General features: G+C 32.8%; 1 protein-coding gene across 8 annotated transcripts in view; it reads right to left on the reverse strand.

Moving 5' to 3' along the window:
* Nucleotides 1–256: 256 nt before the first annotated feature.
* LOC100113606 (moesin/ezrin/radixin homolog 1) overlaps nucleotides 257–26,779 on the reverse strand; it is a 46,105-nt gene continuing 19,582 nt past the window's right edge. For 6 of the 8 annotated variants that reach the window (XM_031928355.2, XM_032601965.1, XM_031928356.2 and 3 more), the window contains 7 exons: nucleotides 14,017–14,139; nucleotides 10,074–10,346; nucleotides 4,193–4,522; nucleotides 3,870–4,112; nucleotides 2,574–2,749; nucleotides 2,248–2,464; nucleotides 257–2,133 (listed from right to left, as the gene is read on the reverse strand). In XM_031928355.2, the coding sequence (XP_031784215.1) occupies nucleotides 1,969–2,133; nucleotides 2,248–2,464; nucleotides 2,574–2,749; nucleotides 3,870–4,112; nucleotides 4,193–4,522; nucleotides 10,074–10,346; nucleotides 14,017–14,139 (1,527 nt within the window). In that variant the 3' untranslated portion in view covers nucleotides 257–1,968. The remainder of the gene's footprint in view (nucleotides 2,134–2,247; nucleotides 2,465–2,573; nucleotides 2,750–3,869; nucleotides 4,113–4,192; nucleotides 4,523–10,073; nucleotides 10,347–14,016; nucleotides 14,140–26,779) is intronic. The other 2 variants (XM_032601967.1, XM_031928358.2) reach the window with 1 other exon arrangement.

The following is a 26,779-nucleotide window of genomic DNA, read 5'->3' on the forward strand; positions in this document are numbered from 1 at the left end:
TTAATAAATGATACTATTTAATATATCATCCAAAAATATCTACTTGTTTTCAACGATGCAAGTTTTCATCTATCCTACGATTGTTTATCAAGTTTATGTTTGCATATCCTTCAACTTATAGTATATTACATATTTTTATTAGGTGATCCCATGCTTGTATTTTAAACCATGCCAAATATTGGAAAATATATTTATTCATGTTAGTTTTTTCTAGATCTAATCTGTGGGTTTGATATTTTAAAAAATAAAAAAAATATTGATTTTGTGATATTTTATTCTTATGGGCTGTATAATTAAACAAGTTGTGTATTCTGCGCATGAAAATAATTATTTCAAATAGTGTACGATTAGTATAATTTGTTTGTAAAATGCTCAAAATAAGTTAATTTTACATTAGCATATACATAGGCCCATTTATTCAACTTGAAAACCACTAAAATTTTTAAAAGGTCTTATGTAAAAAATGTTTATTCTGCGATTTTTACTAACGATATTTGCATAGTTTTGTTGTATTGACAAAATACTATAGAACTTGAGAGCCAAAGTATATTACGATACAAGTGACATAAATAGTCCATTACGGCACGGCGTGTATTAGCACCCGAGCGTAGCGAGGGAGCTAAACGCCGTGCCGTATCGGACTATTTATACCACGAGTATCGTACGCTATTTTATAGCACTGACATAAATCCGCTGTCACGCCTATCCGTGGCGTAAACATTTTTGCACCGTGCAGTTAGCGCCCGAGCGTAGCGAGGGCGATCAGCACGGTGCAATAATGCACTATTTATGCCACGGATAGGCGTGACATAGATGCGGATTTATGCCACCCAGTGCTACAAAATTATTCAAGGCAGTGTTTCCAATTTTATAAATTTATCAACTTAAAAAATCTAGTTTTGAAATTTTATTTTCTCATCATTCTCGCTCACATACACTCGATCTTTTAAGTCAATCTTACTTTACATTTGCTGTCGCTTTATAACGTTTACTATTAACGTTGCGAAAAATAGTATATTATAACTAGCGTAATTATTCATTACATATTTATATCAATTAAGGCCACAAGTGTTTCATTAAAATGTAAATTAGCTCATGTGAATGTTCAAGAAATCACTATATTAATAATGGTACACAGTCCATCAGATGATAATTTAAAATAATATTTTTTAGACTTGACGTAACTTTTTTCAAGACCTTTAACATTAACATGTTTTTATATAACTATATATTCATTATGAAATAAATTCAACAGGTTGTGGAAATGAAAAAATATACTTAAGTTCTGGTACGATTAAAATAATCAAACAAGTATAAATTTCGGAAAAAAATGCAGTATGCTGGAAAAAAATATACGCATTTTCTACTCCTATTTCATTTTAAGATCTTGTGTTCCTTTGTACTGCATTGTACATATGGTCATTATTTAGGCCTACCATAGTTGAATATTAGTATAAATACTAAATGTATAATGCTAAACGAGCTTCCAAATTTCAAGCTCTATAACAACTTTATATGATTTTATAAATTATTAGATGGCAATTATATAAAAGTCCAATGATAATGCAAGTTTAGATTAAAAATTTCAACAATGGCAACTATGTAACTGTTTGCTGTATGTTCAAGTTCATCAGAAGAAACTTACTGCTGAAGAAAGTCTTCTAAAATTATCCAAAATATGTGCAAGCATCAACAATTGTTTTCATAATAAAATACATCAAGTCTTTCAAGATCAAGTCAAAGCTCTTAAACTTAATAATAAAATATTCTTCTTGGGTCAATTTATTCTTAAATGATTTCAGAAATTTGTGTCAAGTGCTTTTAACTTCGATCGGTATACTCATAGTATTTATATTCATTCACAAGCAGAGGACTTTAAAAGAACATAATATTTAAAATTGTTTGTTAATAGTGAAAAATAAACATAAGTGGCTAAACAAACGATACGCTATTTTTCTTTTTCACTATTTACATGTTCTCAAATTGGTCTACACGGCGTTTAGTGTTACCCTTGCGAATTTCCCTTAAGGTTTTGTATTTATCACGTCCTTGGCGAACATTTTCTCTGTGAATTTTGTCCATTACAGTTTCCTTTGTTTCATCTCGTGATTGTGCCAAATCTTGTTTTAAAGCCTAAAATGTAAAAAGATGTTATTAAATATCGCGATAAAAGCGGTGAATATAGCGCAAATAATGCTAGACTGTACGGTTGCCATTTTCTTCTTGATTTTTAGGAAATTGATTTACCTTTAACTGGTCATGAAGACGTTCATTTCTTTCAGCGAGTGTACGTCTTTCTTCAATAGGATCAATTATTGATTCATCAGTAACAAGTTCTTTAGTAACATCTCCATGCGGTATTTCATCTTCGCCGTCATCACCATCTTCTTCATTTTCTTCAACATGATGATGATGGGGAGTAGTGCTGGCTTGATATTGTCGGTCAGCTTCTTCTTGTCTAAGTCTATATTAATCAATAATTTAATTATTTTAATACTTTCATACTTTTATGTAGTAGAGCTCTACTGTTTGAAGTGCTCAAGTACACAATTGAATTAAATCACTTAATTTACCTTGCAGCTTCAACTTCTTCTTGCAACCTTCTAGCTTCTGCATCCTTAGCTTCAACTTCCGACTGAATACGTTGTACTTCTTCTTGTTTGTGACGGATTTCCGCTTCTAATTTTGCTCTTTCCGCAGCTTCCATTTCATGAGAGCGTTCAAGTTTTTCCATCATTGCTGTGAGTTCCTAAAAAAATAAGAATTAATTTATCAGGTTGAGTGAGAAAAAATAGTATATTATAAGATATTAATAACATAAGTCGTAATAACAGTCGAAATGTGGGCGTTAGTGAGTTTCAGCACGTATAGTATGCATTAAAGAATATTACAAAATTAAGTTTCTTAAATAAAAGTTTAAATTAACATTTTATTCCGTCAGACAAATTTTAAGAAGCAGTGGGCATTTTGCTAACTACAATTAGCCGACGAAATACGTCGTTATTATTTAATTTTAATTGCTTAATTTTTCTCCAAACATTCCTTAATACTTATTGCAAGTGCTAAAACTCGATTTACGATGATAAAGTTAGTTAATTAATTGTAATAAACAAAAAACGTTTTCTCCGCCAGGTGGCGGGTCACTCGAGGTGTGGAGCACTCTTAACGCCGTGCCATGAACATCGACTTGTACGATGTAACGCGTGTATCGTACGATATTTTATAGCACTGACTAGCATAAATCTGCTGTCCAAGCGCAGCGAGGGCGATATGCACGGTGCAATAAGGGACTACTTATGCCACGTATAGGAGTCCAGATGCGGATTTATGCCACGTATAGTAGTCCAGATGCGGATTTATGCCACGCAGTGCTATAAACAGTATTTTTAGAAAGATGGAAGGAACATTTCAATTTTTTAATCGGGTCTATGTAACAAAAGTGTTACAAGTATTTTAAATGTATACTGCAGTAGATTTGAATTAGAAACTAGAATGCACAGAAAAAAGGAAGAAAAATTGTCAACTAAATACAAGACATTTCATACTTAAATAAGGTGTTTTTGACACTCAGCTCAGTCTTGGGCACATGCGCTGCCCTCAACTAGCTCATTTTTTTCGTTGTTGCATAATGTACTAATATATAGCAGTGAAAAAATGTATTTCGAAAAACATTTTTTTTTAGAAGATCGTTAATAATTGATATTAAAAAGATATTGTGGGTCTATTGATTTTCATTCCATTTCAAGTTATTATAACAAAGGAACTTGCGGTATTCATGATCAGAGAATGATGATTAGCGAGACTGCAACATATCTTTTTAATCCCCAAGTATTGAAACTCAATATATGTATATTAGAAGAAAAATTAACCTTTTGTCTGTCTTCAAGTTCTTCTTTAGCAGCTTGTAACTGTCTAAGTTGTTCTTCCAAACGACGAATCATTTCTTGAGCTTCATTTAATTCAGCCTGCCTTCTTTCCATTTCTTCAGCCATATTACGAAGTCGCTCTTCATATTCTTGCTGTTTCTTTTCAGCTCTTTCTCTGGCTGCAATTTCCAATTGCAATTTTTCACGTTGTTTTTCACGGGCAAGTTTTTCTTCTTTGGCTTGAGCCTGATAAATTTTAACAAATATAATTGAAATGCTTGCAATGAACTTGTTGCTTATATAGTTAAATGAATTTATGAACTGACCTTCATTTGCTGTACATCGATAGTATCAGGTTTACGTCTACGCATGTAAAGCTCATGATTTCCCATACAAAGTGCAAGAATCCGTTTGTTTATTTTCACACGAGCAGCAAAGAAAACAAAATCTGGTGCCTTTTTGTCGATAGGTTTTATAATAAATTTCTTCTCGTTAAAAGATATATTACGAATTTCAGACCAGGGAAACCCAATTTTTGGTGTCAGCTTATCATCTTTTTCGTAAATATTAAGTCCCAAAGCATCCACACCAAGCCAAAGTTCAGTACCTTTTTTATTGCGGATCTCAAAGTAATTAACACCGTACATTTCCAAATCCTAAAAAGTAAAACAGTATTGTTTGACACAAAACTTAAAATTCAATTTTTGTGCGCAAAATGAACACATTTTTCATATGAAGATTGACAATATTAAAAAAATCATTTTAAATAAATTTGTCACTCTCCATATTGCAACAAATAAATATATGTAAACTTGGGAACCATACAAATGAAAAGTCATTATTTTAATATGAACTAATTTGAGTTTCTTTATTTTATTGACCTGACCTGACTCTTGCATCTTTAAAGTTTAGATATATTTATTAATGAAAAGCTTTTATTGATATGAATCGGCTTTTTATTAATTTTACAACTTGAATCTACTTTAAATTATATGCTAAGGGGCCACCACATCTTTTATATGGATATACTAAGCATATTAAGGGCATGCCACAGTCCTGTTTTATCGACCCTAACTTAGATTCCACTTTTCGGCGAAACGGCTGCTCAGAATGAGTTTTCTTTTTGGGAATCGCATTCTGATGACCTAATAAAGGGCGGGCGACCGCTTTTATGAGATTTTTCGCCAATAAAGCAAAATCCGTGCTAAACAGAAATCGATAATTTCATGAAAACACGTGGAGGCGGTTGCCAAGGAGATCAACAAGCACGCGAACGCGGCAAGCGAGCTGTCGCCGTGTACGCATGATATAGCTATATATATATATCATTTTTCATTACAATTTTATGTGTATAGAAACAATGATATGCTTCTATCATTAACAAAACAAAATAAAACATTGAAGGGCCACCCCATCTTTTATATAGATATAATAACCATGTTTAATTGACGCACCCTTTTGCTCCCAACTTTTAGAAAAACGGCTGTATATAGGAATCTGAAAAAAATTACCTGTTATAGTTTTTGGGGATCCTGGCGAAAAAAAATATTTTAAATCACGCTCTTTTTAACCTGTCAAAATTCGGCCAAAACAATTGATCAATCTGATCCAACCCAACAATCTTGAGATCCAAACCATCGGATGCACTGTAGGGCGAATCTTATCGTCAAAATAAATGTAAAAATAAGTTGATATTTTATAAAATGGGTGGCGTTATTTATCGTTTTTTATATTTTCTATATGTACTAAAGAAGCGCATCTACGCCTGAATAACGCTCAAATTCTCGGCTCATAACCTTTTATTCATAACAGTCGCGATCATATATATAGCTATATCATGCGTACACGGCGACAGCTCGCTCGCCGCGTTCGCGTGCTTGTTGATCTCCTTAGCAACCGCCGCGTGTTTACACGAAATTATCGATTTCTATTTAGCACGGATTTTACATTATTGACGAAAAATCACATAAAAGCGGTCGTCCGCCCTTTATTAGGTCATCAGAATGCGATTCCCAAAGGAAAATTCATTCTGAGCAGCCGTTTCGCCGAAAAGTGAAATCTAAGTTAGGGTCGATAAAACAGGATTGTGGCATGCCCTTAATTTGACGCGCTCCTTTGCTCCCAACTTTTCGAAACACGACTGTATACATAGGAATCTGAAAAAATTACCGGTTAAAGTTTTTGAAGCAGTCTTGGTGCGGAAGCGAGCTTGATAGCAGCCGTCGACGGGATCCTGGTAAAAAAATATTCATAATTATTCTATTTTTAACCTGTTATTACTCGGTCAAAACAATTGATCGATCTCATCGAACTCCACAATTTCGAAATCCAATCTACCCTAATAGAAATGAACCTAAGAACTGGCCATTTATTAGGTAGTAACTAGATTAAATTGTAAGAACTGGATAATTACTATCCTATTCTTTGACTCATTCTACCAGGGCATCGGATGCGCTGTCGAGCGAATCTTAACGTCAAAATAAATTGATGTTTGTACGTTGTATTATGCATTCTATTGATAATTGTTTATTCCCTTCACTATTTTTTTTAATTATAAAATAAAAAACTTTCCAATTTGCCAAAAATTTGCTATCAAGATTATGTGTGGTTATGAGCCGAGAATTTGAGCGTTATTCAGGCGTAGATGCGCTTCTTTAGTACATATAGAAAATATAAAAAACGATAAATAACGCCACCCATTTTATAAAATATCAACTTATTTTTACATTTATTTTGACGATAAGATTCGCCCTACAGTGCATCCGATGGTTTGGATCTCAAGATTGTTGGGTTGGATCAGATCGATCAATTGTTTTGGCCGAATTTTGACAGGTTAAAAAGAGCGTGATTTAAAATATTTTTTTTCGCCAGGATCCCCAAAAACTATAACAGGTAATTTTTTTCAGATTCCTATATACAGCCGTTTTTCTAAAAGTTGGGAGCAAAAGGGTGCGTCAATTAAACATGGTTATTATATCTATATAAAAGATGGGGTGGCCCTTCAATGTTTTATTTTGTTTTGTTAATGATAGAAGCATATCATTGTTTCTATACACATAAAATTGTAATGAAAAATGATTGCAAAAAATAAAATTATTGTACATATAATTTTTTTAATTCATAGAAATATTCACTCTGTATATATAATATGCAAGTAGCCGTATCATTAAATGGCAAATTCCACAAGAAACTTGTAGTTATGGGTTCAAAAAAATTGATTGCCTTTTTTCTTATCCTTTAAGTTACGTTAAGGTAAATAGCTAACGTAAATATTGATGGTTATGGAAAAAATAAATTTTTTACCTGATTCTTATTTGATGAAAAATAAAAAGCGCAACAGAACAAACAAATTTCAAAAAACATTGATTTTTTAAAAATAAATCTCTGTTGAATAGTTATCAGTATTTTAAACATAAAAAAATGATAAAAATAAAATGTCCGAATTGGTCGGTATGATTTGTTAGATTTAGAAACACGCGAATTATGATTGTAATACATAATTTACTTTTTGTAACGCATGCACGATTTTCGTAACTATTGAACGGGCGTAAAGTACTAGTTTTTTTACCGGCGGAAAAAGTGAGCAGCGGGCAAAAAAATTTTTTCATAACACGTGCATCGAAAACGCGCTTTTCGCCTAAGAAAAAGTGGGCAAAAGGTTTTTTTAGTGTTTTTGTGTGTGTTTATACGTATAAACACACCCACATATACATACACTGAGTAAACTATATATTAAAATTGACTACATATGTAGGAAAAATTACTATATTACATAGTAATAAAATGTCATACTCGCTCCATGACGATTTTTACTATATTCATAGTAAAAATTGTTACGTTTTGTAAGAAATTACTACATTATATGGTAAAAATTATCTTAAGAATTCCTCTGAGTGCTAGAATTTGAGGTTATAAAGTTATGCAGTAATCAGAGTCCAAAATCTATAATTTTTTGTTTATCTGATATTATAAGGTGATAAAATATAATTCGCTGTTATTATTTATTAATTTTTGTCAATTTATTATCAATATTAACTCATGAGTAAAGGTGATTAATATATCAGATTTAAAATTTGGTACATAACAGTTCTATTTGGATAAGTGGTCAGCGCGCTTGACTCCCATTCCGGAGGTCCAGGTTCGATTCCCTTCGTCGCAAAAAAAATTTCTTTCTTGAATTTATTTCTTTCATATTAAACATCAATAATAATAATCGAATAAGCGCGTAAAATTGATCAACAAAGAAAAAAATTAAATTTTTTAAAATTTCATTCTAGTATAAAAATTACTGTATGAGATAGTAAAATTTAATACAAAGCAAATATGACCGTCCGTTACCATAAAATATAGTAATTTTTCCTGCATATGTAGTAAATTTTAATATGTAGTTTTCTCAGTGTATATGGGGAATTCTACGAGAAACATGCCGTTTTCTGGTTGCAGAAACCGAAAAAAAAAATTTTTGGGGCACGCGCCCGCAACTTTTTTCTTATTGTACATGTTTAGAACAATGCAAAACCTCGTTCCAACACACCGGAAAAGTGCCTTGTGACACTGTTTTATAGAGACCCTCAAATTCGTCGACATATAGCCATTGTTCAAGGGCATGTACCTAATACATAAGGTCACAAACAGAAAATGTATTACGGTAGAATGAAGGACCAAATCAAGCTTTTTTTTTAAATAAAGCTCTTTTTCTGTTCCTTCATTCTACCGTAATACATTTTCTGTTTGTGACCTTAGGCATTAGGTACATGCCCTTGAACAATGGCTATATGTCGACGAATTTGAGGGTCTCTATAAAACAGTGTCACAAGGCACTTTTCCGGTGTGTTGGAACGAGGTTTTGCATTGTTCTAAACATGTACAATAAGAAAAAAAAGTTGCGGGCGCGTACCCCAAAAATTGTTTTTTTTTCGGTTTCTGCAACCAGAAAAAGGCATGTTTCTCGTAGAATTCTCGATATGCATATACCCATGGGGCGAAAGTAAGCACTTTCGCCCCATGGGGAAAAAACACTTTTGCCTCAGATATTTGCATTTTCGTGTGTGTGTGTGTGTGGGGGGGGGGGTGTGACACATCTCATATATGTATGTATATGCCATTGGTCCGTGTGACATCCAACACAATTCAGATTTACAACGAAATTCTACTATGAGATACTGGTCGACTTTGCTATTTCAGGCAGGCTAAAAGGAGCGTTATCGATGCACTGATTATAAAAGGCATGGTACACAACAAGGAGTGTATTGGCTTTTTCAGACTCGGATGATGGTTGAGCACTCGTGTCCGTCTCGGACGCCTGCCGCGCCTCGACTCCCACTCGTGCTCTATCATCATCCTCGCTTGAAAAAGTCAACTTTGGCTCCTAGATGTGTAATGTACTATTTTTTGCCCGCTAACGAAATTTTGCTGTAAACTGCAAATTTTGATAAATATTAATACTTGTGTTAATTAATGAAAATGTTAATAAACAATAATACTATTTTTTCTAAATATTCATGGTTGTGTAGTGGACGTGTAAAAAGACAGCCAACTTACTCCCGCTTTATAGTCATTAAAAACGTGAAAATCCATAAATGCGTCACAAAAACTGAGGTGTACACCAAGGGCTAAGCGGTATTTTTGACCTCGTGTGGTTTACAGTACTCGTCTTCGGCTCATACTGCAAGCTCCACACTCGATCTAAAAAAAGCCCACTATACGCCCTTAGTACACGATGTGCTATTTTTATTATGTTCTATGTTAAGAATGTGTGTTAAGAATATTAGATTATTAGTTATTAAACAAAGATAATTATTCAGTTTTTAATTCAGTTACTTTGAATAGTTTAGTTTTTACTTTATCTTACAAAAATGACGGAATTTAGGAACGCGAATTTTATTACATTACCTATAAACGCTTCAAACTATTATTGCTCAACAGGCGGCAAAATTTAAAATATTTCTAAAAAGATGTAATTGATGACATAATGAAGAGTGCGCGAAGCGAACAGATTTCCTAGTGTACTAAAATGCAACGAAGTTCTACGTGTAGTTGCCTCATCGTGTTAATACATTTTTCCATTCGTGTGCTTATCAATTTTTACACGCAGCATAAGTGGTAATTTTATATTTTATAAAGATCTTATGGAATTCGATTCTCCATAAAATGATGCGATAAACAATTTTCTTTACTGTTAAACTTTTTCATAGAATGATTAATCACCTGAGCAATTTTCAAATACTCCATCATGGCGTCTTCTCGTGGCATCCCTCGATGCTCTTGCCACCAATTAGTAATGGAAGATTCCCATTCTTCTTTGCTCATTTTATGCTGGTCCATTACACGTTGAGGAAGCAAACGGTCGTTTGCTAAAAATCCTGTAGTATGGATGCTCTTTTGATAGTCTCCATGTCGCGCTTGAACAGCATAAGAGGCTAACAAGACCGAAGTTTCAGAAGGGCAGTATATTTCGTCTGTCAAGATGGCGCTTTTCACCTGTTAAGACAACATGTATATAGTAAGCTTGTGTTATTAAACTCAAAATATTAAGGTAGGTAGCTAGTCAAAACAAAGTCCACTTTTTATTTCTTAATTATTTGTGGGATGTACTTAATAATAGAGATCGCATTAGTCAAGATACAACAAATAATGATTATACATTCAAATTAAGCGATTCTATTTATCAAAATTACGAATACAAAATTTCAGACAGAAGCTAGTTTGACTCATTTTTTTAAAGTCTTTAGGTTAAGTATACATTTTTGAACTTTCATTTGATTATTACTACGCTCACAGGCTCCGAACCATTTTTTACAAGCACATAAATTATTCTTTAGTTATTTAACTAACGTTATGTAACATTTGTGTGAATTCTGAACCGTCAGTTATATATAATTACGAGTTACAGCGAAATGTGCAGATTCATGGAAATTAAAATGTTTATAACTTTTTTCCAAGGCTCCAAACCTTCACCAAATTTTAACTCAGTCTTATTAAAAGTAGAATCTACCTATACTCAAAATTTCATCAATTTCTGAACCGTCAATCTCCTACTAGTAGTAATACCTTTGCAGTACTCGCAACACACCCGAATTTTATTATATCTTATTATTAAAGGGATATCAGAGCAAACGCAACAAATTGTGAACATTCGAATTAATCATCACCAGCACAGCTCCGACGAGCTTTTGAATGGTTTTGAAACAAGAGTTGAGCTGTACATGTTGATTATATTTATACATTAAAATAATCTGTCTCCATCAAATTAATAAAATTTGTAATTAGTTTTTGAATTCTAAATTTCTTTGGCAAATTATTATAATTGTGTGAAATGATTTTGGTTTTTCCAAATTTTGACATTTTTTTGGCTAAATATATTTGTTTGAATGTTGTCAAGTAGATCTACGAATTTAAAAGTGCTCTTAAATTTTTTGAGCCACAGAAGTTTCCCTATCAAAACGTTGTAAAAACGTTGTCAAAACGTTTACTTGGTAAACGAAATATCGTTTTCCAAACAAGTTGTAGAAACATTGTAAGAACGTTGTGAATATGTGGTTATAAGTCCGCTCATTGTTCGAGAAAAGTGACGTTATGCAAACGTATTGAAAGCGTGCATTAGCGTTTGCAAAACGTTGTTTAAAACGTTAGAAAAGAATTTATTAAAAATGGTAATTAAAATCATTTGAAAAAGATTTAGGCTGAAAATTATTGCGAAAATTGAAAGTACCATCCGGATGATACAATTATTGTGTAGTATCTACACCTGGATGTCATTTTTAAGTATTATTATACTTTAATTCTTTATAGTAACCTTTTGTTTCAGCATTTCCAACGTTTTATAAAAGCAATTTGAACGCAATTATAACGTTTAATTATTTGAATAAAATGTAAAAAAGGCGGAGTTCATCACGTATTCGCAACGTTTCTACAACTTGTTTGGAAAACGTTATTTCGTTGTTAAGCAAACGTTTTGACAACGTTTTTACAACATTTTGTACTATTAGGATTGTAGAGCTGGGGCTTGAAAAATAAGGTCTTTAGATTTTGGCCCTCAATAAGATATGAGCAAATCCACGAACAACTAGAAACAACTCGGGTGTTGAAAGTTGAAAATTTCAAATTGAGGGTACACCTACCAGACCAACCTTTTTTGGTTCTTTAGCCCATCTGGAGTGAGAAACTGCCCGCGTGCATCACCGATCGCCTCCCAAACTTTTTTGCGGGGCAGTTTAAATTCTCTTATGAGAATTTAACATGGAGAAAAATAACGAAAATTAGCCATGGTTTAATTTTAGCTACTCAATATCTAAAGGCGCACTCCAAAAATGTGTGTTACTATAGGATTGCAGTATTAGAAGAGAACTTTAATAAAGAATAACATTTTTTAAATAAATTGTGCGATTTATTATTTTAACATGACGGAGCAAAATTTTATTTTTTACAAAAAATTAAACTGAGATTTATTCTTTATAAAAGAAAAAATTATGCGATTTATTTGTTTAAAATGGTGGGCCGAAATTTTATTCTTCGCAAAAAATTAAACCGTGCTATCTATTCTTTGCAAAAGATTGAACAGTACGTTTTATTTTTTACAAAATAATAATTTGTGTGATTTATTCTTTATAAAAGATTAAACTTAAGACTAAAAGTAATGAGTTATACTTTCCTAAAGAATTAGACGAAGCATTTATTCTTTCGAGCGCCTGTTTTTGTTCTTTTGACTTTAAAGTGTAGACAACTTTTGACCTAGGCAACCATTTTTAACCCACCAGCCCTCAAATTAAAGCTCTCCTCTAATACTTCGACCCTAGTAATACACATTTTTTGATTGTGCCTTCAGATATTGAGTAGCTAAAATTAAACCATAGCTAATTTTCGTTTATTTTCCCCATGTTAAATTCCCATAAGAGAATTTAAACTGCCCCGCAAAAAAGTTTGGTAAGCACGCGGACATTTTCTTACTCCAGATGGCCCAAAGAACCAAAAAAAAATTGGTCTGGTAGATGTGCCCTCAATTTGAAGTTTTCAACTTCGAACACGCGAGTTGTTTCCAGTCGCACGTATAGATTTGCTCATCTATACTGCGCCTGGTATACATAAAATGTTACTAAAATCTGTGCTATGTTCGAAAATTTGAGTTTTTTCTTTGTTTTCTTGAAGAGAACACTTATCGAACAAATAAATAATTATTATCGTTATCTTTTTTAAAGGGCTATTTTTTACCTTTTTGATTGCCACACACATACAAACCTTCACCCCCCCCCCCCGACCCCACACACACACACATATATGAGAAATTTAATGGCACATGGCTCAAATTAAAGCTTTTTCCCAATACTTGAGCTATCGTGATATCTATTTTTAGTACACATTAAGTACAATAATATGCCAATGGCTATCCTGGTAGCAAATGGCCGATAAGTTCTGGCCCGTTCCCTAGCGACTCGGTAGAAATGAAACCCAGAATCCGTCGAGAAATATGCGTAGTTTCTACGCTGAAACCCGAGTAGCAGAAGTTCTCTTAATTTTTTGCGCATGCTCGTACGGTTCAGGCCAGGCACAGGCATACTAGAAGTATTGTAGAGGCTGACTGCTATGTTATACAGCAGAATAATAACATAGCAGACAGAACTACAGTTTTCACAGTTTCAGTTGTTACAAACGTAGAGGAGACCGAGTCGAAAGCGAAAAAAAGTAGACGACGGGACTCGAACTCGCGGACCCGAGAGCCAGAGGCCCGTGTTCTAACCACTGAGCTAACGTCTACGATGCATCCGAAGCGCATGCATCGCAGTACGACTCAATTGCTCGACTCTTATCGCTTACTCGTCTCGCTGCTCGCGTAGCAGACGTGTGCGTCTGTGACACAGTCAAAAATTAATAATAAAAAAAAATATATTGACTACATTAGGCGGTAAAATAACATGTAATAAAATGTAATAAAATGTAAAAAAAATTAACAAATCTGAAAGTGTAAGAAAGTGTACAAAAACGTATGAGAAAAAAGGTCCGAAATCCAACAAATAGGTACATTTTCTTACATTTTTTTACGTTTTATTACAATTTATTATAATTTATTACATTTTTTATTTCCACTAGGGAAAAATTGAATTTTGCATTTTTCGACAATTTAAGGTGTATCCGTCTCCTTAAGGCTTTTTCGTACCTGCAGATAGAAGAGTCGAAGAGTTATTTCTTGAATCAATTCTTCTGCCACGTCTTCCGGATAAAATTTAGCACGGAACTTGAACTGCAAAGGGTTTTCTTTTTTAACTTCCTGGCTCATAACCTAAAAAGAGAAAGTATATTATTTATATATATATATATATATATATATATATGTGTGTGATAAGTATTTTAGCTTTTTTGTCAAGGCATTAATTAGAATTTTGACTTTTAACAGTTGTAAGAGATTTTGAGACCGATACCTGTTTTTCCATTTTTGCATTTTTTCTCATTCGAAAACTAACAGGTCTAGAAAGCTCATATTTTACATATAGTTTTCTTTTGTGATTGTGGGAAGGTATCTAAAGTTGAATCAACGTTAACTGAAATACTTTTGTGTTCGACTACAACACCCATGATAATTATTTAGTCGTATAGCATGAGTTTGCATTCACATCAGTGTCAAAATCGAAATCAAAAATGCAAAAATGGAGAAACAGGTATCGGTCTCAAAATCTCTTACAACTGTTAAAAGTCAAAATTCTAATTAATGCCTTGACAAAAAAGCTAAAATACTTATCACTTTCTTCATGTAAAAATACACTGGAAACCAGAAATACAATGTGCTAGAGATGGTAGTTTCTGTGTAACTGTCTACAAGCAAAATTTGATACGCTAAATTAAAAAATTCATATGGGCCTCGATGTGAAAATATGAAAGAAAACAGTTAGTCAGTATCTGTGTAAAATTTCAGTTGTATAGCTTTTTTATAATGCAAATAAATGGCATTGTAATGATAGACAAACCCACTGACTCTTATACTCAACTTTTCTTCAAATTCACTATTCAAACCAATGATGACGACATTGAGCATTATTAATATATTTATTAAAAAATAGTTTTGAGGAATTTAGTAACATGTTACATGCTTATAAAATATTAGCAGACGTTAGTGTGCCGCCCAACACTTATGGTAGATTTTCTACCAGTGTTATTAGACAGAGATAGAATCAAGAGCACGCGAAGCGCGCCTTCATTCCTAGTATTACCAATTTCTTATCTATAAGGGGTCTATAAGGATAAAGTTTAACATCAAGTTCTATATAAAAATAAGTGCAATTTTGGATTGCAAGCCTAAATACAAACTTCGATTTACAAAAAGGTCATTAAGTATTTTTAATTAAAAAGCATTGTATTTAGAATAACATATGTATATACTAAAGTAAATAAAAAATCATAAACATCGGACGCATAATAATATCTGATATCGTTAAAACTTCAATCTCTCTTTCAAGTTTTGTCACCGTCTTTTATGATTTGCGTTATGCATTAATGTATACGTGCAAATTTACGAGTAGGTGCACCAACAAGACCACTTTTTTCTTTCTTAAAACGTCACAAAACCCGTTAACGCTCTACCAGGGAGTAGGTTTTCGTTAATTTTTTTCCATGTTTAATTCCCATTTAAGAATATTAATGAGTGTACATGCGTGGTTTTTCACCCATTAAATCGTCGCTCCCATCAAAGACTAAAGGATAAAGGGAAAAAATATGCAAAATTTTGAGAACATTAAAAATTGTTACTCTGAAATGTGCTAATCTTCGCGGCAAATAGTGAAACGTACTAGTCTTTACCGCGAATAAAGGAATATGCTATAATCATTCACGAAATGAAAAACAAAAAAGTGTTATGCCCTGCAAAATAAATTTTCAAATTTTAGGTATAGTGAGTTGTTCCCACTTTTAATTTATATTATGGATTTGAGATACATTTGCCAGCTTGAATTTACCTTCAAAAATTATCAAAACTGTTTTTAGAAATATGAACAAATGAAGATTACCAATTTGTAAAAATAATTTAAAAAACCATAAATTAAAGGATTATCATTGCCTACTCGAAAAATAGTACATGCAATAGTTGATATATTATTTATTATATGTGCATGCTAAAAATGTTCTGCCTACAAATGCATCCCTGTGAAAACGCAATTATAACTACACGGAAAAGAAAAATAGTTGCAGTTTCTGAATGAAACTGAATGAACAGTTCGGTAGTTAACTCCAGCACTTAATAAAATTTGTAACAAGATAATGCCATATAACAATAAGAAGAAGACTATGCTCGACTTTGCCACGAAGGCAACTCAGACAGGTTATTCCGGCTGAACATTATCATATGAGAGCTCATATAAGTACTGATATGACAATCATTTAAGTACTCATATGAGTCCTCATATGATAATCATATGATACTTTCGACCGAATTCCCATATGAGAGTCATATGCAAGTCATATGATATATCGCGAATTCTCATAAAAATAAATAATCGTACTACGCACGCTATCGCTCACTGATATTTATTAGATGTCTTCCTTTATACTAGTAATTTGTAAGTTGCTTAGAGAACTTTTTTTACATGAATATTACATTGAAAAGAATCCAGTCTTGGCAATCCAGCAAGTGTCTTACCACCGAGCCATCGTGATCTTTGATGTCGATCACTTTAGTAGAATGAAATTGTCATTATAATTTAAACACCCTTGTATGCGTTATTTATTATTACTAAATTACAATTAGTATGCTTAATAAGATAAACTAATTGTAATTGATTAATAATAAATAAAGCATACGAGGACGTGTAAGTTATAATGATTATTTGATTTTACTAAAGTGAGCAACATCAAAGATCACGATGGCTCAGGGGTAAAACGCTTGCTTCATAATCTTGAGGTTCCGGGTTCAAATCTCCACAAGTCTTGATTTTTTATCGTAGTATTTATGTAAAAATAATAGTATATTATGCAATGGGTACAGAAAGACTCAAGCGCTCGTCCCTAACCTCAAAAAACCACCCAAAATGTCTGTTTTACGCGGTTAAGAAATTTACGCCTAGAGGAAAATTATTGACGAAGGCTATTTTTATAAATTTTGAGCCACTGAATTTGAACACGAAGCTTATTTCTTTTGGTTTCTATTATTTCTCTCTCGCTTGAGGTATCGGTAAAAAAGACGGCAGGTTCAGCAGCACAAAATACATAAAAATACTCTCTGTCAATAATTTTCCTCCCGTCGATCACAGGATAAACCTCTCAACTGCGTGAAAAAGCAATTTTTGGGAGTGTTTTTTGAGATTAGGGACGAACGCTTGAGGTATCGGTAAAAAATACCGTCGGATTCTTGTTTAGCAGTTCAAAATACATGAAAATAGTCGTTGCTTAGAATTTTTCTGAGCCTCTCTGATTTCTGACAGCTTGATCATTTCGTAAAGTAGTAATGTTTTAAGGTTAGGGAACGCGTAGCGCCGTCTGGGAACAATTTTAAAAAACGCCCCTCACTAATTGAAAGTACATAAAAAATGCTAAATTTTCCATATTTTTAAAAATTTTTAGATCAAAAGGAATTTTAGGCAGAGCTTTGTTACGTTTGACGTGGAACGTCCCATATATATATATATATATATATATATATCAGTCTCCCGTGTCTCACGTTCGACCATGTTAGTATACTTCTTTTAGGTTAAATGCGCCGCCCCTTTTGGCCATCGAGCGCAGTTAAGTAGATTTTACTGAAATATGAAGTAGCATCGACTAAACGAGTACCCTCTGTAGGTTTATTCGAGTAGCTACAGTAAACACAACTGTTTTTATCCGTGTAATGCCAATAGTATGAGAAAGACAATAGAATATTATGAAAATTATGCTTGTTTATGCTACTAATATTTATGATTTAGAAAAAGCATTTACAGCTGTAGATGGAATAATAGTACATTTTAAACTAGTATTTTGAATAGTTGATTCTTGTATGAGTATCAATTTGTAACAATATAGCACAATAAAAGAATCATCTGTTGCAGATGTATAAATAGTATATTACGATACATGTGACTTAAACGGCCCATTATTAAACGCCGTGTAATAATGGGTCGATTTGAGTCACAAGTGTCGTATACTATTTTATAGCATCTGCCTGCCCTAAGTCCGCTATGTCACAACTATCCGTGACAAAAAACAGTCCTGTACTGCACCCTGCGGTTAGATAAAGCACGGTGCAATAAAGGACTGTTTAGGTCACGGATGGGCGTGACTTAAACGCGGACTTAAGTCACGCAGTGCTATAAACGTAATTTTTCAATACAAAGGGCGATACATCGCACTTCGTGCACACCCTGTTGAAAATAATCGGATGGATATGCAGCTCGATAATCCACATGATATCCTAATGGATTGTGACAACATATAGGTAAATTTTCCAGCTGAAAACCCAACTCAAAATAATCGTAAAAAAATAGCCGAGACCTAGGGTTGAATCCGGGACCTTTCGGTTGATAGACTTGTGACTCAACCACTTAGCCAACTAATCACTTCCTATAAAATCTCATAGTAAAACATTTATTGTAAATCCTACATATTCCCAATATTATAATATTACATTGACTTGCGTTAACTGATGTGTACATTTTTTCTTTTTATGCCTGAGACTAAGCACAAATTGATATAAAAAAAACTAGTGGATTTGGAAAACTGTAAAAAATTTTACACATCCTCTATGGTGCAATTCAAACTGCATAATCTGATGCTTATCCTACATGCACCAAAAAATGACAAGTTTAAGGGAAAAATATCAACAAAGTGAACATTAAATTACGTTAAAGATATCAAAGTATGCTATTATGAAGCACATTATACATGCTTATTATTAAGGCGGTTTTAATTCAAATTTTGATTTCACCGAACAAATTAGCAGACGAAAAAAGTAACTGATTTACTTATAACAAATAAAAAAAAAATTACGATTAAACACGACTTTGTTGCCCTCCGTGGTGTAATTATCTATAGATTACAAAGTGCTAGTGATTTTACATCGATAGAAAGAAAGTTACAAAAATTCAAAAATCTGAAGACCTAACTGTTAGGATGCGTGGATTTCGCCTTATTTAAACCAATTTTCATAACAGTTAAGAATTCTTCTATGTGTCAAGGATTCTTTTCTTTCAGTGTACCATTTTAAAGTTCAAAGTTTATATAGTATATCTAACGGAATAAAGTTTGAATAACGTGATTTTGAGACATTATTTAAATTTATTTATGTTATTTTTTGCCAAACATGATAATGTTTGAGCTTATGAGTCAACAATTTTTTCTTTTTTTATAGAGAGAAAATTAGTCGATCGAGAACAAATAATAGTTAGTAAGTATTTTAATTTCACGCTTTTTAATAAGATGCTCGAAATACACAATTTTCTATTCATTCCTATGGCATAAATAAGGATATTTTTCAAAAACGTATGGAAACAAAGTATTGATCATATGTATAGTGCGTTTAAGAGTGCTCCACGATTATTTCGGAAGTCAGAATCGAGTGCAGCGCTTTGCGGACAAAATGTGCAGAATATTGAAAAATGAGTTACATTGAGCCGGATAACTATAAGACAAGGGTCCCCTAACACTGAGTGAAAATAAGCGCGCCCTACTGGCGTATACTAAAATTAAAAGCCGAAAAAATTCTTTCTGATTTTGCTTGACAGATTGTAGTTTTTAGAATAATCATACAAATTGGAATTGAGTTGAATTTTAATTGATTCATTATTTCATACTACACGTGGGGAAACTTCGTTTTAGCATGAATTTTTACATAATTAGTCCTAATAAATCGTTTTCTCTGAGTAACTTACAAACAGCTGATTTTATGCTGAGCAGACGACAATTGAGGACTCATTTTCTTTCTATTTTTTAACAAACTTGTAAATTGATGAACACTATAAGGAGAGTTTCCCCACGTGAACAACGGCTTAAACTTTTGTTTCCAAACTTTTTGGTTTATCTCGATCGTATTATAAAGCCGTATTTTGTCAAGCAAATTTGACCAAAATCACTTCCGGTCTGGTAGTTCGGATTGGCGCGTCGATCGAGGTGTGGAGCACTCTTAAAGATAAAATAAAGGGGAAAGCGAAGATCAGGTTTAAGGTTAAATTTAAATTTGCAATGAACTACTGTGAATTTTTCACACTTTTAAGCTTACCCTAGAAAAGAATGAAAGTCCGCTCTTCCAGTTTTTAGTATCACCGCAGGCAAGCATTAAAACATATAATATCAATGCATTAATTTACAATTTAAATGCCGTCATTACAAATTTCATTAATTTTTTATAATTATAGGTCTAGTATATTACACAATAAATTGCAATTGATAGATTATTACGATACAACTGACCTATAAGTGGCACTTAATTGCACGGTGCGTAATCAGTGCCCGAGCTTATCGAGGGCGATACCGTCGCGCCGTGCAATTATTTTCCACTTGGGTCACGCATGTCGTATACTATTTTGTAGCACGTGTGACATAAACTCACTATCAATTTACAATGTTTATTACACTAATGGGAATACGGGAGAAGGTAACAAAGAGCGAAAACCACCTAAAAAAATTTTAAAAAAATTCTTACTCATGACATTATACAATCAAATACAAAAACTTATTTTCTTAACAAATTATAAAAAAAAATTTCTTTAAAAAAAAAAATTATTATTTAACAAGAATTTTTAATTAATCAATATTCAAATTCAATTGTATTTGAAATGCGCATGTAGATGTTTGAATTTCCCTCCTTAAAAAATGTCATATGCATATGGTTGACATCTTGAAACTAACCTATGAATATCAAAGTGATAAGAAGGCGTTTTTTTTCGAAATTGGGTGCTTTTTGAGGATATTTTTAAAGATTATTTATATATTATTTTTTAATCCTACCAATAAAATAAATATCTCGAGTGTTTTAGTGTTTATTGTAGATTACTTTGGACCTGTGACCTAAATAAATTCATTACTACTCAGTGTAATACGTAATATTAATTATAGCACAGTGTAGCTTAGATCACGGATAGGAGTGACTTGGTGGATTTAAGCAGCTGTGCTATAAAATTGTATACGATACTTGTGAACTAAGCAGCCCATTAGTGCATGGGCAATAATTGGCTACTTAGGTCACACGTATCGTAATATACTATTGTTATGTTATTTATTAGAGTACACCGATAACATGTACACTCCAGATATTCACACATACAGCCAAATGTACACAGCCATACACAGATCAGATATACAGAGTATTCACAGAGAGGCCCATACCGACGTCTACTATGTGGGGTTTATTGCACCCCTTACTACTGCAACCTCTCAACGCAGCAGCGCATCAGTTCCCGTACAGACACGACTAGAACAACACAGCAGAGTATCTATACATTACAGTCAGACAGCAGTCATACAGTTTTCATTACAGTTACACTAAATGTATTCAAACATTCTTGTACGCATACCTAATAATTGTATTTATATTTGCAATATCGTTATATCAATTATTTTTATTATTTATAAAGTACCTGCATAAACAGGTTGCGTATTTTAAATATTTTACAATTCCCTGGTAGAAATCTAAATATTTAAAATGTCCAGAAAAGTCAGAAATGACTACAAGATATAGAGAAAAAGAGCTAGGAACAACTGGCAATGAAACGCATTTTCTTACATTTTTTGAGCATTTTATAGAATAGATATAACCTCAAATCCATGATATTGACTTTACTTTATGTAACTTTTTGTATTCTACAGTAAATTCAAAGAAATTTACAAATTTCGATTAGTTTTTAAATTATTTGTAATTTACTGTAGATAAAAGTCATATAATAATCACGCATTATGAAGATACTCATTTTCTCATGTTTTCATTTTTTGACCGAGTACATCTTACATAGTCTTTTCCCAGCCATTAACTAGCTATTTTTTCTAGTTTACTTTAATCAATTAAATCTATGTTTAAAAGCTTGAAAATGTTTATACTAAAAAATGCTTAAGAAATGTTTGAAAATGCGTTTCATCGATGTGCGAAAACTGGGCCATTTTTCGCTATCTCTTAGAGAAACGAGGTAATTACTAGCTTTTAAATGGAATCAATTTTTATCAGGAATTTTTTTCGTACAATTTAAAAATATAAACTGCAACTTGCATTGACCAAAAAACTTGGTTAATTTATCAAAAATTTTAGTTGAACCATTTTAAAAACAACATTTATGCAATTTGGATGGTAACTGTGATAAATTAATCGATTATAATGATAATAAAACTTTGCTGTTGTTCTTAAGGACTACGAAATACGAGCAATAAATAAAAATAAAAAAGGCGACTCTATTAGGCAAGAATTATCGTATGTATGTACATAATAAGAATAAGTAACATTTTTTTACAAATTAGAAAGAGCGAATGATTGAGTACGTTAAGAAAGATAAAATGATGTTATGTAAGAATTCATTTGTTTTGTCTACAACCTGGCAAGAAGGTCAAAAAGTCGAAAGCTTACTTGTGCACTGCACTTGTCGTTTGTTTCATAATTCATACTTGAGATTATAATACAATGCCTTAATGATCTTGAAAATAGAAAGAGAAACACAAAAAACTTAGAAATCCTTCGAAATGGCTTAAGCTTCTTATTGTATCCTTGGCTAATAATACATTTATATGCATGTGCATGTATTTGTAGCTAAATTCTTTTGGAACTCAAATTTTAATTTTTAAACTTTATAAAAGAAAATATAGAAATCTATTAATTATGATGCGTACAGTAATAATAGAAAAATATGTACAAAAAAACGAGACAAATATAAATATTAACACTGCATTGACAGTCATTGATTAAATGATAGTAGAAAACAAACTAACGCAGCATAAAGAATAGGTCATCAAATATAATAGCCATCTGTTAATAGGCAAAAATTGATATAAAAACAGGGCTGACTTAAAACGTGGCGCGCAGGAAGCAGTTACGTCGCGCGTATAATAATTGCATATCCGTTATTTTTGCGCGTAACCTGCTTATTATTACCTGCAATCGCAAGAAATCAGTATGCATGAAACGTAATGTAAGCCAGTTCAATTCAGCAGATTCGCTATAGTTGAAAATTATGATAAAAAATACATTTTACGTGCCAATAACCGGGAAGTATCATTTCCCGTCCGCTGCGCGGTCGGAAAAATGTCACTTGTCAACCGCTTTGGCACATAAAATAGCGTATGCACGGACGGGAATAAAGAATGCAATTCGAGACATTCTTTATTTTCCCGACCTAGGTACGTAAAATACTATTTAAAAGTTTGTTCGGTGTCATTTATTTTTGGCAGCATCCTCTCTTGAAAAGGAGATGACCGGATATTGTGAAGCCGTTAATAAAGCGATTTGATTGATTGAAAAACGAATATCCGGTCTGAATGTAGTTACGATTTTGAACTTCCAACCGTAAGAAAATTGAGCGCGCTTAGTATTAAATTAGATTTAGCTATACAGTAAATTTCTATGTAAAGACGTATTGTGTGTGTGCGTGTGTGTGTCCTAGTAGAAACGAATCCAAGTAACTAGGCAGTTTTAAGGTTGCCAATCTAAGAACTCGGAGACTTTATAAGTCAGTTTTTGTTACAAGATGCAACGCTTTTTATTCTAGTTCTTTGACAGTTCTTGGATATAGTATTCTTAACTTGTTTTTTTAGCACGAACTGCTCATTATATTTAGACAAGAAGTAAACACCAGTAATACTTTTGGATCATTGCAATTTGAGGTTATTTGATAAGGTTAAGTGTGAAAAGCTTGATATTAACCAGCTTAAATGCATTTAAGCCATGGCAGTTTTTGTTATTGCGGGTAGTATTGAATGTTAACTTGCATTGATTCTGAAACATGGAGACTGGCTGGGAACTCGAGCCCATGCTTTTCGCATGAGGTGAAACGCGCACAATCGTACGATCGTACGTGCCACGCGAACGTTGTTATATACGACATGCAAATTAACGACATAAGCTGCTTAATCCCTAAATACTGACAATTATCTTATACCACTAAACATGTCGCATTATGTGTACCTTCATGAAACATATTTCTATCCCATTAAAAATGGATGGTTACTGGTAATTTCTAGCTATATACATGTGAATAGTTTTTTATATATTAACCAGCAAAATTTTTAGTTTTTCTCTCATTTTTCTCTTTACTAGCTAAATCCAACGCGCGATCAATTTTCTTTAGCGGGGTCAAAACGAATCAAGGGGCGCGATCGCGACGCACTGGCAAAAAAAGGACAAAGTTCAGTTCGGGACAGGGCAACCCTATATACTTTAAAATTGGGTTTTCTAACCTCCGACAAAATTCTTAAATCATTAGTATTGCGCGTATGCGCTATCTGTTGCTATCTATTTGAAATATATTAACCTAATCGTTCATCTTTAAAAAAATTCATCCGAAAATGTTACGTCATTAACTTAATATTGCAACAGGTTGAAAATTTGCTCGGGAAATTTCTTTTTGTCAGAGTTTCTTCTCCCGATATTTTGTCTCCTTCGGTCATGTGACTTCTGGTAAGATATATTGTAAGCCAGTGGTTACAACAGTTATAATCTACTTTACCCACATTCGTCTGCTACTCGGTGACACGCAATTGTGTTATTATATATTATGTACATATAATAACTATACGATTAATACGATTAATGTAATGGGATCAATGTCTAAAGCAATATTAGCTTGTTGTTTATCAAATAGATCAAGATTTCAAAAAGAATGTGCTTTGTAAAAGATGCGAAATCTCCCTAAAAAAACTTTTTCCAAAAGTAGAAACCTTGGCAACAGAAGACTAATAAAAGTAGTAAAATCTATAAATATAAAAATATCAAGTAAATGTTTTTATTTTTGCTATACGTATTTAGATATTTTTTGGGAAAACCGATTTTAACGTTAATTTTATCTTAAAAAAAATTTACTTGACATTTTTATATTTATAGATTTCACTACTTTTATTAGTCTTTTGTTGCCAAGGTTTTTACTTTGGAAAAAGTTTTTTAGGAAGTATAAAAAGAAAAAACAATTTTCCTGCAAATCTCTCATTTATTGTAATATGCTACTTTCGCCCCGCATTTCAGATACAAAAAGAGGCCATTTCTGTCGAGTGTGGAATAAATCGTTACTATATTAAGACCGGATATTTGTTTCTAAACCAATCAAGTAGTTTTATTAAGGGCATCAAAACATCCGGTCATCACTGTTCTAAAAAAGAATTTTATCGGGCGAATTTCTCCCTGGTAGAAATTTGAATATTTAAAATGGGCTGTAAACTATGAAATGGCTATGAGAAATAGCCTAGTCATAACTTGTGATGAAACGCTTTTTCTCCCATTTCTTGAGCATTTGTTGGAATGAACATAACCTTAAATCTTTCGTATTGATATTAGTCCTTGTGTCGTACACTAATTTCAAAGAGGCTTACGGATTTTAATTGATTTCCAAACGGTTTACACAATTAACAGTGAATTAGAATTATACAAGCACGACATACGAAGATATTCGTGATTTTCTTATTTTTTCATTTTTTTGACCCGACTTATTTTCGTAGTACTTTCGTAGTTATCAACTAGCTATCACGTGTGCTTTGCTTTAGACAATGAAATCTATTTTTACAAGCTTGAAAATTCCTTGTAATACGGTATGATTCTATTCTTACTCCAATAAATGCGTAAAAAATGTTCGAAAAAGCGTTTCGTCGAAAAATGGACCTATTTTTCGCCCATCTCTAGTAATACGTGGTATGTTGTAGCTTTAAACTGATATCGATTTCTACCAGAGCTACTAGGAAGCCTTTCCTTCGTAATAGTACATTACATAACTAGGGGCGAAAGTTGGCGTTTTCAACTGAGGATGATGATTGAGCACGAGTGGGAGTCGAGTGCAAAAAAGCAGAATTTTGAAAATTTTGGAGGCGAAAGTGCTCACTTTTGCCCCTAGGGAAAAAACACTTTCGCCTTAAAATATATGTATCGTCGCCCCCTACGAAAAACATCAGATCCCAAATTCCCCGCGAAAGCTGCCAGATTTCATTTCTAGCCACGAAAACCATGAGAGTTCACGTCTTTGCCACAAAGAGCATTAAATTTCAATAGTTGCCGCGAAGACTATGAGATTTCACATTTTCGCCACGAAAACTAACGGATTTCACGTTTTTGCCACGAAGACTAACAGATTTCAGATGTTGACACGAAGACCAACAGATTTTAAATTCTGATAAAATCTATAAACATCAAAGTGCATACAATAAAATAAAAAAAAGGGTTAAAATGAATAATAAAAAATAATTTATAATAACAATTTGTTTATTTTTATATAATTCCGTGATAAAAATCGTGGAATTGAGAAGGTATAAGCCTTCTTGTAATCATTGCCTGAAGGTCTTCGCGTGTTTATTAAATTTCGTTCTTCTTCATCAGATCCATATCTGAACTTGTAGTGAAAGTCAAATAATATATATTTTTTTTTATTGTTAAAGAGAAAAATTCTATAGACATACCTCAACTTTATTTTTAAAACTCTTTTGATTAATTTACTGTTAACATGTAACAGTAATTCAACATTAATAACTGTTTTAACATGTTGCCTCCGAAACGCAATAGTCGTCGTGGCAATTAAAATGAAATCTTATAGTCTTCGTGGTAAAAACGTGAAATCTCATATTCTTCGTGGAAAAAAGGTGAAGTAAGCTATTCTTCGCGACAACTGTTGAAATGTGAAGTTCTTCGTGGCGAGATTTGAAATGTAAAGCTCTTCGTCGCATGAAAATGAACTCTCAAACTATTCGTAGGGGGCGACGGTATATATGTGTATTTGGGTGTGTTTATATCGACGCTCCTAAAGAAGACTAGCACGCATTTCGACACAACCGCGAACATCAGCACCGAAATT

This window comes from Nasonia vitripennis (assembly GCF_009193385.2).
Source record: "Nasonia vitripennis strain AsymCx chromosome 4 unlocalized genomic scaffold, Nvit_psr_1.1 chr4_random0006, whole genome shotgun sequence".
NCBI classification, from domain to species: Eukaryota; Metazoa; Arthropoda; class Insecta; order Hymenoptera; family Pteromalidae; genus Nasonia; species Nasonia vitripennis.